The 13118-nt window shown below is 45.8% G+C and overlaps 1 protein-coding gene across 1 annotated transcript; it reads left to right on the forward strand.

The window, feature by feature from the left end:
• Positions 1-9036: 9036 nt before the first annotated feature.
• Positions 9037-12893, forward strand: LRRC58 (leucine rich repeat containing 58; the record flags this gene model as incomplete). Its single annotated transcript, XM_009587360.1, has 3 exons — positions 9037-9165; positions 10481-10758; positions 12208-12893. Coding segments are annotated over 3 exons (616 nt in total), but the record flags the coding sequence as incomplete, so codon positions are not given.
• Positions 12894-13118: the final 225 nt, after the last annotated feature.

Below are 13118 nucleotides of genomic sequence, written 5' to 3' on the forward strand. Positions count from 1 at the left end.
CTCGCCGCGAAGTGGGGCGCCGCCGGCGTCTCGCTCCCACTCGGGGAGTAAGTTTTGTCCAGCCTCAGATGTCTCCAAGCACTGCTGCCGCTAACGTGTAACTCTTCCCCGTCGTCAGGTTGAGTTACCAGAACTCAAAGCCGCTCTTCAGGCGGACGATGGGCCTTCTGCGCTCGCAAAGTGGGCAACTCTTTCAGGATTTCCCAGTCCTCGGGCTGCCTTGGTGCCGGGGAGGCTCTCCTAATGACAGAGCGGTTGGTATGAGCGTTGACATGCAGAAGGCGCTCTGTGGCTTTGCTTTCATACAGATCTCTAGGTGAGAGCAAAATCAAACCCCTGGTCTCATGCAGCTGACAGCTGCACGATGAACTGCACAGGAGAATAAAGATCTGGTTGTGGCTTATGCAAACAATAGGGCCTTTCTGCTGATACAGCTCCAGTCTCTTCAGGGTGCTTGCTGGCATGGTTGGGTTTTTGTTGTATTTCTCTCCACCCATCCAGCTCATGTAGATCTGACAGATCAGCTGATGGATCTTCGGAAGCATAGGGCCCTAGGCTGTGCTCAGGTGCAGTGGCATGTCTGGCTCTGGGGCTGGATCAAACCACCGCAGGCCGACGACGTAAGAAACCTGTGGCTGAATCACGGCAGTTGGGAACGTTGGTGGGGTGGGAACAGATCTGAGGTAGGACTGACTATTAACTGCCCACGTTGACCTGGGATAGGTACTTCTGAAGCCTGCTATCCTCCTGGGCAAGCCGGGGACCGTGTTCTGACTCGCATGTTACACATGGGCACCTCGGTGTGTTCTGCTGGTTTCTCAAGCCTCAGACTAGCCCCTGTGTGGCTCAGTGCTAAGACTTTGGGTCTGAACTTTCTTCACCCCAGCTCTTTGCCAAGGGACTTGCCAGAGGCAGCCTCTCTTCCCCAAATTCCAGCAACCTTGACCCTAAGCAGCTGGATTTGCCCCGATGGCTGAGCAGAGCTGCATCCAGCAGAAATACAGGATGTTGTATGTGGAGTGCTGTCTTCCACAGTCGTAGGTTGGAGGTACTAGAACTGCCTGAGTGCTGGTGGGAAATGGTTTTGTCCACTGCAATGTAATACGATTGGGTATGCGGCTTTTGCCCAGATGGCACAGCGTGCACCTGTTTGAGGATCTGGAGCAATGCTGGGTGAAGCTAAGTTTGAGAGATGCTATGAGGCATTTTGAGTGCTAGAGGATGACCATGCCCTTCTCAGCAGAGTTGGGCTGTGTCCTAAGTTGGGGCTGTTGTGAGGAGGAGGAACCTCAGCCTTCTCTCTGTTCAGAAGTAGTTGTTTCAGGGATAATGCAGGAAATGAGGACAGTGGCACCAACTTCATGGGAATGAAGGCCAATGGAGGAGGGCAGTTGTGCGTGGGAGATGATCCATGTTGCCTCCATAGCATGCCTGGTAGCATCCAGGATGTGTTTGGGATCCGATTGTTGTGCCCACCTCTGAGGCAGAGGCTCCCTGCTGCTGCTTGCGTGGTTTCATCTGTGGTTCTGGTTTCTCTCTCTCTCCTTTTTCTTTTTTCTTTTTTTTTTTTTTCCCCAAGAAGACAAACCTCAGTCCTGCTTTTTGTTATGCTGCTGACCCTGGGAAGGTACCAGGCTGCATAGCACTGCATGTGGTGCCCCACTGGGCTGTGAGCTGTGCTCCGTGCTGCACCGCTATCCAACTACAGCTGCATGGTTACTCTGCCTTGTTCCTCTGGCGTGCCCTGAAGCAGGGCTCCTGTTTGTCCTGTCCTGCAGCTTTTCTTGGGCTGGTCATGCTCGAATCCTAGAATGACAATTCTGAGAGGGCAAATGCGGACAAGGCTATTGAACTGTCTGTTTATTGTTACAAAGTGATGTGTCAGGTAGAAAAACTAGGCTAGACACAGCTTGTGTCTGCTGCCTGCATAATCACTGCTAACTCATTGAACTTCCGCTAATGTGTCACCATAATATAATTGAACTTTAGCTCAAGATAGCGAATCTGTGCTCCACCAGGATTGTCAGCTTCTTTACCACTATGGCATCAGTAACTCTTCTGTATCTGGGACTGCTTAAGTAACAAAAGGGAGCAGCACACTTGCTTGCCAGAGCTGGGAGAAAACAATACTTTATAATCTAATATTCCTCCAGAAGGAATCCTGAATCTACTCATTGGGAGCCAGATAACCAGTGACCTGACACCCTTGCCAAAAAGATAGTAAATATGTACTGGAGAGACACTGCTGCCAGACCCTCCTCCTGCCTGCCAGCCAGAGAGGTGTGCACAGTGTGAGTGTGCGTAGTGTTGAAGTGGGTAAAACGAGCCTGAGCAAGGATAGAGCAGAGCCAGCTGTTGTGGCAGGGCAACACGGAGGCATCTATTCTTTTCTGAACTCTGGTACAGGAGGTGGGACCTGGTGTAGGTGTTGGGGCTTCTGTTAACCTCACAGCTCAAGCTGCAAGTGTCCATCTCGCTGTTGCTGGCAAGCCAAGACTTCAAGCCTTTTTCTGTATGCAACTTCCCATAAAATAAATTTTTCTCGTGTCTCGTGGTCTCTGAGACCACAGAGGAATGCAGGCAGCACTTTGACCGGACACGTTCCTTGTGCTGGTACTAGAGTTCCTGAGGCCAGCAGTTCTCTTCTTCCCGTGACCCTGGCAGCTTCCCATTTGCTCCGGTCACTGATTATAGAGCTGAGCAGAGTTGCAGAGACCTAGAAATACTTCTTATGTTTCCAGGGAATGTCTGAGCAATGGTGAGATTTTTTTTTTTATTTTTTTTTTTTTTAAGATTTGTGATAACTAAGCCTCATGTCTTTCCTCTGCACCCCATACAGTTTCCTGTTGTAGTTTTTGAAGGGGTGGCGTGTCAGTTTTAATGAAGGCCAGGAATACAACAGGTAAGGAGTCTACATGGTGAAGTTGAAAGAATAGAAAGCTGATGGGTTTGATCTGCCGAAGGAGAAGGAACATGCTGGCAACTACAAATGCAAAGGCCCTGGAATGAGAGACGTGTGCCATGTGTTGTTAATCACATGAAGATAATAAAGCCACAGCTTTGCAGCAAGCTGGGGTCAGGCATTTTGTGCAAAAACTTATCTTAGCATATTCCTAGTGATTTGGCAAGTTAATGAACAGCGATAAGAACCACAGCCAGTCCTGCTGCTGTCTTGTGTTACTCCTTCCAGCTTTGGCCATCTGCCCCATCCTTGCCCACACAAATCTTTGCGTGGTGCAAGATCCTGTGGAACACATGTGTCTTTCACCTGATGATCAGTTGCCTCCCTGTTGTAGAAGGGACCACCTGTAGATATCCTAGTGCTTGAAGCTTCCTTCAAATGGCTTCACAAGTGGATGATCATGATTGCTCTGGTGATGGCAGCAGGGTGATGCTGGTTATAGCATGCTGGCAGCAAGGATGAATAGCCTTTGCTTCATGTTTTCCATTAGGGCAGCATTGTGGAAAATGCAATGCTCTTTCCTCCTAATTCCACCATATGGTGACCTGCAATAGCCTCTTAAGTTTCTGAGAAAGAAGATAAGTGTGGGCCCTGCGGAGGGCTTTTTTAAATCATGTTGAGGCTCCTTCTGCATGCTCACCACCCCAGTTACTGTCAGCTAGCAGTGTCAGTACAGTGCAAGACCTGAATTGCAGCATTGGCTGTTGCTGTGAATTTAGAGTAGAAAATGAACCGGATGGATGAGAGCGGCCCTCTTTGCATTGCTTTCCTGTTTGTTGCCAGACAAAAGATGAGCTTAGCATAGGTAGACATAAGTGTCATCTTTTCTGTAGTTCTCCCTCCAACCTTGACCTTGCTGTGTTTTCAGTGTGAGATGTTATGGTCAGTCACTCTCTCTCAGACTTGATTCACAGCCCCCAGCAGCTCCTGAACTGTGATCTGCATAGACATCCCACCGCTGCATTGGTTGTGTGTATCCTTCCTCTGCTGGTCCAGCTGGGGATGCGATAAGGGGCATCGTGTATTATAGCTGGTGAGCTAGAAATGTTGTCATCTGCTTGTGCCCATTCTGGACAAAATTTGTTTGGCAAAGTCTGGTAAAATACAGCTCTGATCTTCACTGTCCAACTGTGGCTTTTGGCTTAAGGGTGCATGGATTGCCCTCATCAGTGTGCACGCTTGGGGAAATGTCTTGCAAGTGTCCTGTAAAGGTTAAAATTCTCAAGAGCTTAGCGAAATGCAGTCGATACCTTGAATCTCATGATGTGAATTTCAAGTTTAGTCTTATTCTTCTAGTTAATACTCTCATGCTCGGTGGAGAACCAGGAGCAGGCGGAAAGAGCTTGGAAAAGAATCAGGCTTTTTCCAGGCGTCTGCCATGCATGCTCCTTTCCTTCTTGCTTGGATTCCTCTAGTAAAGCCCAGTTGTGCGAGGCCTGGGATCAAAGGCCTCAAACGCCTAACTGGATTCATCCAAGTTTTGTGTAAAGGCTTAGATGCAATGAAAACCAGAGTGTTTGCTTTTATTCATGGGTAGTATTAAGCGTGTTAGACAAGCATACACTTAAGAACGGCTGTTACAGTGTGGGAAAAATGGCAAGTGAAGCTTTGATAAAGATACAGCATTAGGAAATCTGCTTGCTGCCTCCCTTTTTCTTCCCCTCTTCAAACGTTTTTGCAAATAGTTTTCAGACGACCGTTTGATCTTAAATTTGCGTGTCAGCAAAGGCTACGCAGTTCTCTCAGGAATTAGCAAATTGTAGAACAGGGTTAACAGGAGTGTATTGTGGGCTGCTTTTAAATTCCTCCCTTGCATGAGCCTCAAAACTACCCTGGAAATTTCTTGCTAAAAAGTTTATCTTAAAAAGACCTGGAGCTATTTCAGGCTCATTGTTTCTTTTTTAGATTACCTATTTAGATGCATCTGTTTGATGTCAGCTGTTAAATCTTATCCAAAGAAGCATCTGTGGGGAAACAGGGTGGATTGAAAATTTGAGTATCTTCTGTGCCAGAAGATATTCTCCCCTAGAAATATGACTGTGAAAGTGTCATGGTAATTGATAGGGTATCAAAAATACCTCTAGTGCTCAGAGTGGGCTCTTCTTACTTACTGAGTGTTTTGGGGGTTTTTGATTTGTTTTGTGCTATATGATGACCTGGAAACCTCAAGGACATACTCAAGCAAGAATGTACAGTCTCTTGGCATGTTAAACTTTGCTGCCACCACCTGAATCGATTCATAGTTGTTTGAGCATTTCCCCACTCCCTTCCCGTGTGTAAAGGGATTTACACAGCCACCCTGCAGCCCGGTGGTGTGAAATCCCCCGCTAGAGAGGAGCGACACACGACGGGCTTGGCGTGCTGGCTGCTGCAATTAGTACTGGCTGTGCTGTGCGAGCCTGGATATGAGGCTGAAAGGGACTCTGGCCATTTATTAGTATATTTGTAAACATTGCTAAAAGGCAGGAGAGAAAGTGTCAGCCCCCATTAGTTACTCTGTCAAATGGTTTTTTTTTTCAGTTTTTGTTGAGACGGATTTTGTTAGTGTTTGTCCCCTCTTGAAGCTCCTTCAGCCAGATCCTGTGTGGCAGGTTGGATGTACATCGTTTATTCTAGCTTCGAAAATAGAAACTTACATTCGTTTGAGGCTGGTTGCTCTCTGGCTTTTCTAAGTTCCTGGACTGACTTTTGAAAGTACAGAAAAATTCCAGCTCTCCCTCTGTGTACCCAGCCATGCACGAGACCTTAGCTGGCTCGTCCAAATGACTATGCAGATTAATGATTGTCAGAAAAACTGGGCCTTCATGTGAAAGGTTAGTTAGAAGCATTCACTAAGCTCACTCCAGTCTCTGTTATGGTGCTCCTGTGAAAAACAATGGTAAATGTTGTGGGTTGCCTCCTTAGAGGGGCTCTTTTATGAGGAGGGCAGAGCTCAGCAGTCCTCTTACCGAGCAACAAACTGTCCCTCGAGCAGGAGAGCTCGAGAGCCAGCATTGCCTTGGCCTCTAGGTACGGGCTTAGTGACGCGAAAATCAGTCCAGGAGTAGATGAGCTAGGGACGAACTGTGGCCCCAGTGGTGTGGTTGGTGCTCACTACAAAAGGGTTGTGTCTCTTGAAAATCCTTGCCTGTGTCATGATTAGCTTTGCTCAAACAATTCTTGACGCTTTAATTTGATGCAGAAATGGTTGTTATTAATTCTTCCATCTTGCTCAGCCAAGACTAGGCTAGATCCTTCTTTCTAGCAAATTGTATTTTGGGGGACGGGAGTTACAGGTTTCTTTTGCCTACTGAGCAGTGTTTCAGTGGAAGCTGTAAGAATATCTTTGCTGTATTTAAAATAAGTTTCTTTATAGTGTCAAAACCTCCTCCCTGTGCTTTTAAAAGAAATTTACTATCTAATTCATACCTTATGTTGATGTTGGAAATCCTGAATTTGCTGTACTAGAGTGGGCCCAGTGAGTTGTTAGTCTACTGACCTCAAAAAGGTGATTCAGAAGATAGGTAAAAAGAAAACAATTTTTAGGAAGCCCTTTGTTGCCACCGAAGGAGTTGTCTTACTTAGTGGATTTTTAGTTAGAGGCAGTTTGTAGTCTGATGTTGGGGCTTTATATCCTAGCTGGCATAACTGAGTGTTCTCATTACACAGACTTTACGAAGAAAAGTAAAGTTGTAAAGCTGTAAGTAGTTTGTAGGCAGTGTATTGGCACTCTTAGTTTGTGCAGTAAGCTGCTCTTGCAACTTTATGCATTTCACGTGTTGAAATGAATTTCAAAAACATTTTTTACTATATATTTTGCACCCCTCTTCCCCTTCCCTGGTAGTATGTGTTTTTATGCAGTGTGGCTTTACAGGCATTATTGTCTTCAAACACAGAGGGTGAAGAGTTAATTATTCACTTTTCCTAGGAAGTGGAAACTTGTACGCATCTAAACCTTGTTTAAACATTGAAATCCACATTATTAGAATTCCCTTGCCCAACAGTTTTCGGTGTGGGCTCCAGCAATGGCATGAAGTTAAAATATGCCTAGGAATTGTGTGGTCAGCAGTTAAGTCCCTAATGAGAGCTAAGCAGCCCAGATCTACCTTGGTAAACAATGGAGGTTGAAGGAGGAATTTTGGTTAAAACTCGGGGCTTTGTTAGGGGATCAAAATTTAATTAAAAATAATCTCCCCTTGACGTGATCTCTGCACAGCAACCATCCTCATACCCCCACTCCTCACCTACAGGTCGTCTGTGGCAGAGAGGCTACTTTTGAACAGTGGGGTTTTCGTGGTGGTTTTTTCATGTGTACTTTCTTGCATGTTCAGAATAACCTCCAAATGTGCTGTCCCGCTTGATCTCTCAGCTGAAGCAAGTATAGTTACTTCCTTTCATATAGTCAAATTCAGTTTAAATCTAAGGCTTAGAAATGGCTTAGTTCTGTGCCCACTTTGTCAAATCTCAGGTATGTAGCTTTCCTCTGATGTACTCCAAAAAAGTAAGCGAATCCAGAGGAAGTTAAGCTCCATGAGCATCTCCTCATGTGTTGCAGTGGTTTTGTTGTTCTGTTCTTTGCTGATGGGCAGGTGGACCTCTACGGTGTGTTAGTGGCCTCTGTGGCCCAAGCAGATGCTGTCATTGGATCTTTGGGGTTCGAATTTCTTGCAAGAATTGAACGAAATAGTCTCTTTCTGCGGTTCTTCTGCTCCATTCCAGGGGAAGCCTCAGGGAGGAGCTTCTCTGGCGCTCCACACGCGTACAGTTGCAGGGTTTAGACCTTCTCTGGGTTGAGCACCGTATCCTTTGGGTGATGTGGTCGTGTGTTCCTTTGCCGGCTGTATCCGTAGCCTCTCTGAGGTGCTGCGGTGAGATGGTGGTGTCTCCTATTCCAAGGAGTTATAAGCTGTTCTTAAAGAAAGGCTGACAGAGCCTGGCTGACTTCTCCTTTCTGACCTCTGGGGAATGCTTGGTAGATCAGAGGGGCCACGTACACTGTAGTTAGGCAGCTAACCTGAGTATGTACCGGAGATACTGAACCAGCATGAGTACCGCAGGCACCTGTGGACAGGACAGGATCCACCTGTTTCAGGCATGGGAAAAAGTGTTGTCTAGACTGTGATTAGCAATGGTGTCTCTTCCCAGCCAGATGGTACCCAAACTGAACCTGCCTTTGCTCTTTTTCCGGACAAGGTCTGAGGGCAGGGGAGGAAAGCTATTTGGCTCTGTGGAATGGGGAATTGAAGCTATTATGTTGAAGAGAAGTGCTTGCCAATTATTTTCCTAGAGGGGCAGAGATGCACCTGGCAGAAGGGTTCTAGTGCCTCTCTTTGTTCCTGTCTCCCATCCACTGAGTTTTCACAGGACGTCCAGTGAATTATTCTTTTTATTTAGGCCCAAACTGCAGTTAAGCCCAGCTAATGTTTTTGGTAGCTTTGGGCTCCATGACTTCAGTATACTGAAATCAGTCTACCCAAGAAAATTGCATGCGTGTACTTGTGCGACTTAGATGCGCTCTGTGCTGTTGCGGCTGTGGTGTTGTCAGCATGTGAATTTTATTGAAGTGGGACTGGCTGCCTCTGTCTTCTGCTGAAAGGTTGCAGTTAGTCACTGAGGAGTCAAATGATACCATAAAGAGCAACTAGCTCTTGTGCAGGGCCAGGATTTTCAGGGAGAGCCACTGTTCTCTTGCTTTGCTCCTACTGAAACTGAGAACTCCCACTGGCTGCAGCAGGAGCTGCGTCAGTGCTGCAGACCCTGTGTGCGCAGCCTGCTTTTCCTTGGAAATAGGAGCAGAAGCTTTCCATGTGGGGTTGGTGTAGGAATACATAGTTGTCTGGTGCCTACCTACAGATGTAATAGTGACTGCAGGAGGCTGGAGGTAAATCTCAACATTATCTGTTGTGAAACAGCAGCTCTGTTGTAATTTTGATGTGCAACTCAGCTTCTCTCCCCCCACCCCCCCAGCAAATTATCTCATACATAGTCATCTGTAAGTTTTCTTTAAGAAATGCAGGAAATGGAAGACCTAGTGTTAAATGAAACTGGAAATGACCTTAATGAAATAATGCAGTGTTTTCTCTTCTCTTTCTCAGTTTAGAGTTTCTGTACCTTGGAGGGAATTTCATTACTTCAATTCCACCTGAATTAGCAAACCTGCCTTCTCTAAACTATTTAGTTTTGTGTGACAACAAGATCCAGAGTATTCCACCTCAGCTGGCACAGTGAGTATTTACTGTCATCAGCCACCAGCTGTAATTAACTCTTTGAACTTTTTCTTCTGCATGTGTGGAAAAAGCACCTGGGAGGACCTATTTATCCTTCAGTTTGTTAATGTGACTACACTTGAACAAGAAGATCCTTAGCATGGTGCACTGCAGGCAGACCATGAATATATAATATGGAAATCTCAATCAAAGGGTTATGGAAAAAAAAAAGTCACCAAATATACACTTTAAGGTGAATTAATAGATTTGTACAGGGAGCCCTGAGAAGTACTGGGGCAACTCAGAAAAGATAAAGTGCCGTGCTACCGTATATCTTAGTGATGAGTGCTCGGCCTGTTTTGTCTTTCACCCAAAGCCTTTTTGTGTATGCTTTTGTGTTGTACCATCCCCTGTGTTCCCTTGGCATTTTTTACTCTAGGATCTCAGAATGTTTTTAGTGTTTGTTAAATCCTACAGCACAGCTCTAGAAGATAAGTTACTGCTTTATCTGTTTCATAATGGGGAAAAGAGGATACTGCAAACTCTGTATGGGTAGCCTAAGATGGGAGGTGAAGAACTTGGTGTGTAACTGTAACCCCAAAAGCAATTGAGTGGGGGCACTGAGTTGGAATTTGATGGTATAGTGGGATTATTCTTGAAGTACAATGTCCCGTTGTCTTGCAACTTGTCCTGGTTTGAGAGCATCCCTGGATGCTGTGCTGGAGCATTGCTTTGCGCTTCCTGAGAGAGGAGAACACCTCCTCCAAAAGCCAAAAAACTGCTTGTCACCTGTGCCGATGCTAGCCTAGCCTGACCTTGCTTAGCTTTTGAGATCTGGTAGTATCACCGCGCAAGGTGATGCAGCCGCAAGCAGTGAAAACATGGGGTTTTCCAGGGTTGGCTGCCTACCAGCAATCATCTTTAATGCATGAGCGAAAGCAGGTGACTTATTCAAAGAATTGCATAGAACTGTTCTTGATGCATGCACTGGGTACAAGGAAACATTATCTCCCCTGAAAGCACTCAGTTTGTGTACTTTTGTTCTGTGCTACCTTTTTGGGGGAGGTGGGGGCGGGGGGAATACTGAGAGGGACAGCAGCATATTTAAGACTGTGTTTCTTTAACAGGCATTCCGGAACCGAGCCAAGTTTTCTAGGGCATTGTGTGCTGCAGTAACAGCAGCTCTTTTAGCATGAATTTATGCATTAAAAGGAAGAAAAGCCAAAGGAAAAGAAATTGGTCGGAGAGGGGAGAGTAATCAGGACTGTGTGTAATGCAATTGTGGAATGATTTTGCTTGCACATCTTGATTGGATTTCCATCTCCATCCTCAGGCTGCATTCCCTGCGTTCCCTTAGCCTGCACAATAACCTGCTGACTTACCTTCCTCGAGAGATCATTAACCTGGTTCACCTGGAAGAGCTGAGCTTGCGGGGGAACCCACTGGTGGTTCGGTTTGTCCGTGACCTGACCTACAATCCCCCAAGTCTTCAGGAACTGGCTGGACGCACAATTAAAACTCGCAATGTTCCCTACGCTCCCAGCGATCTCCCGGAGAATCTGGTCCGTTATCTGAGCTTGGCCAGCAACTGTCCCAATCCTAAATGCGGGGGTAAGTTCTCCTCAACTGCTCTGCTTCCTGCTTTTACCTGAGGGGTTTTCTTTCCCTCTGACTTGCCATGACTTTAATAGCTCAGTCAGGTTAGTTGTGTTGTTGCATCCAAATTGTAGCTGTATTTTATTGGCTCCAGGTCTCCTGCAAACTTGTCTTTAAGGAACCTTGTTCACTTAGGAACGATGTTCAAAGTTGTAGTGCTGGTTTACTGTATTTGCATGGGAATGTGAGGCAGTATTTCTGTCAGAGTCTTTGCAGCTCATCCCAGCACTCCAGTACGCTTTTACGGTCTGAAGTTTCCGATCCGTCTGCCCTGAAATAGCTCAGACTAAGTAATGGACAGGAGAACTTTTGCAAGCGCTCTTGCTGAACAGCAAGCTTCACTTCTGGATGGAAAAGAGGAGGGAGGATGTAGTGCTTGGCAGTTACCAAGAGCAATTTGTTTAGCTCTTGCTTGGGACTACTAGCGCGTAGTTCCTGGAAGGAGAGGACTGCATAGGAAAGCCTGATATGCTTGGGCTTAATTTGGCTTAATGCTTAATCTTTATCCAGAGGAAATGATCTGTGCATTTGGCCTTTAAATACTAAGGAAAAAAAATCATTAATTAGTATCTACCCTGCAGTGATAATGCAGTCTATTATCTTATCTCCTTACAGAACAATATCAAAGCATGCTCTGTAAGCAAAGTTGGAAGGGCTGGAACTTGTGTTGGAAGGGAAAGTTTTGCATAGCTTGGATAACGGTGGATTGGTTTTGCTCTTTTTCACTTTTCCTTATGAACTAGCAACGTTGCTCTCACACTACAGGAGAAAAGCTTACTCCAGACCAGCTAGGGCTTAAAACACCGCTGGAAACTTCTGAAAATGTCAGTGTCTAAAATCACTTGCTGTGACAGGAAGAGAACATAATTGTGTGTTACAGCAACACTGTTGCCATGGAAAGTAGCATCCAAACTCAGCATGGTGACTTCACTCAAGCAGAAGAAAAGTAGAGCTATGAAGGTCTGTTTGTGAACGCATTTTTGATAGCTGGTAGAAGAGGTTTTACAAGTTTGAAAATAGAGTGGATGAATTAATTTGACATTTAGGAAATCTGCAAATTCCCAGCCTGAGAGTTCTCCCTGATGGTTAGAAGAAATTGCCGAATTCTTTGGAAGTAGCTGCTCTGTGTCTTTTCATGTAGAGTGTGCCATTCTGAATCACCTACCAAGTACAGTTTTACAGGAATTTTTTTTTTTTTTTTCCCACTAAGAAAAGAAATTTCACATTTCCATAGGTGTCCTGGTCCCTTCTCTTCCTCCAGTATCCCTTGTGCTTCTACATCCAGTGCGGTGTCAATTAAATCCTAATTTGAGGCATTTGCACCAGCCGCAACAACCTTGCAGAGTTTACAGATTTCTCCGCACGGAGTCTCATATGTTGTTACTCTTCCCTCTGCCCTTACAGGTGTCTACTTTGACAGCTGCGTCAGACAAATCAAGTTCGTTGACTTCTGTGGGAAGTATCGCCTCCCGCTGATGCACTACCTGTGCTCCCCAGAGTGCTCCTCTCCCTGCAGCTCTGCCTCCCAGAGCTCTACTTCCCAGAGCGAGTCTGACTCTGAGGACGAAGCCAGCGTCGCTGCTCGCAGGATGCAGAAAGTCCTTCTGGGATAACAGGGAGCGAGAGGGGAAGACGAGAAGGAAAACCTATTTGAGAAGCAATAATGGAACAGCGAAGCATGAGCCTCTGGCCTGAAGGGCTCACGAGAAACTGTCCTCAAGTCCACGTAAGGGGCAGAACATCTTAGCAAGTCTAGACTTGCTTGGTGCAGTGCTACTTAGAACTAACTCGGTGGCATACTGCCTGTAGGGTGCCTGGGGTTGTTAGGAACATCTCCTGTCTGGGAGACACCCCCTCTCCCTCGTACGGGCTGGGGAGGGGGATTTGTTCTCACTGGCGGATTGAAAAGAGTTTTAATACGTGACACTTCACTGGATTTCAGTCATCCTGCAGAGCAAAGGAGACTGTCCAGATCTTTTAACACTGTGGTAAATCAGAAACAGGCTAATGATGCCATGTGAGTATGTATGGACCCCAATGTTTTATATAGCATTTTGATTCTTTGCTGTCTCCTTTGATTTCAGTTACAGATTTTTACATCCATCCACTAAAAATGGAAGTTGGGGTTTTTTTTGTTCAGGAGTAGATTTTTCCAAACTCTGGTTACTCTTCCTTTGCCTAGAGGCGTAGGGTCTCTGTGCTGTTGAAGATGTTACAGCCGTTATAGAACTGAGCCACCTTTTTTCTCCTTTGTTATACCAAGCTGCTCTTAGTGTTTCCTCCAAACTGTATTCATTATTTTTCCTCCCTCTGCA

Source organism: Fulmarus glacialis, unplaced genomic scaffold (genome assembly GCF_000690835.1).
Source record: "Fulmarus glacialis isolate BGI_N327 unplaced genomic scaffold, ASM69083v1 scaffold30230, whole genome shotgun sequence".
NCBI lineage: Eukaryota > Metazoa > Chordata > Aves > Procellariiformes > Procellariidae > Fulmarus > Fulmarus glacialis.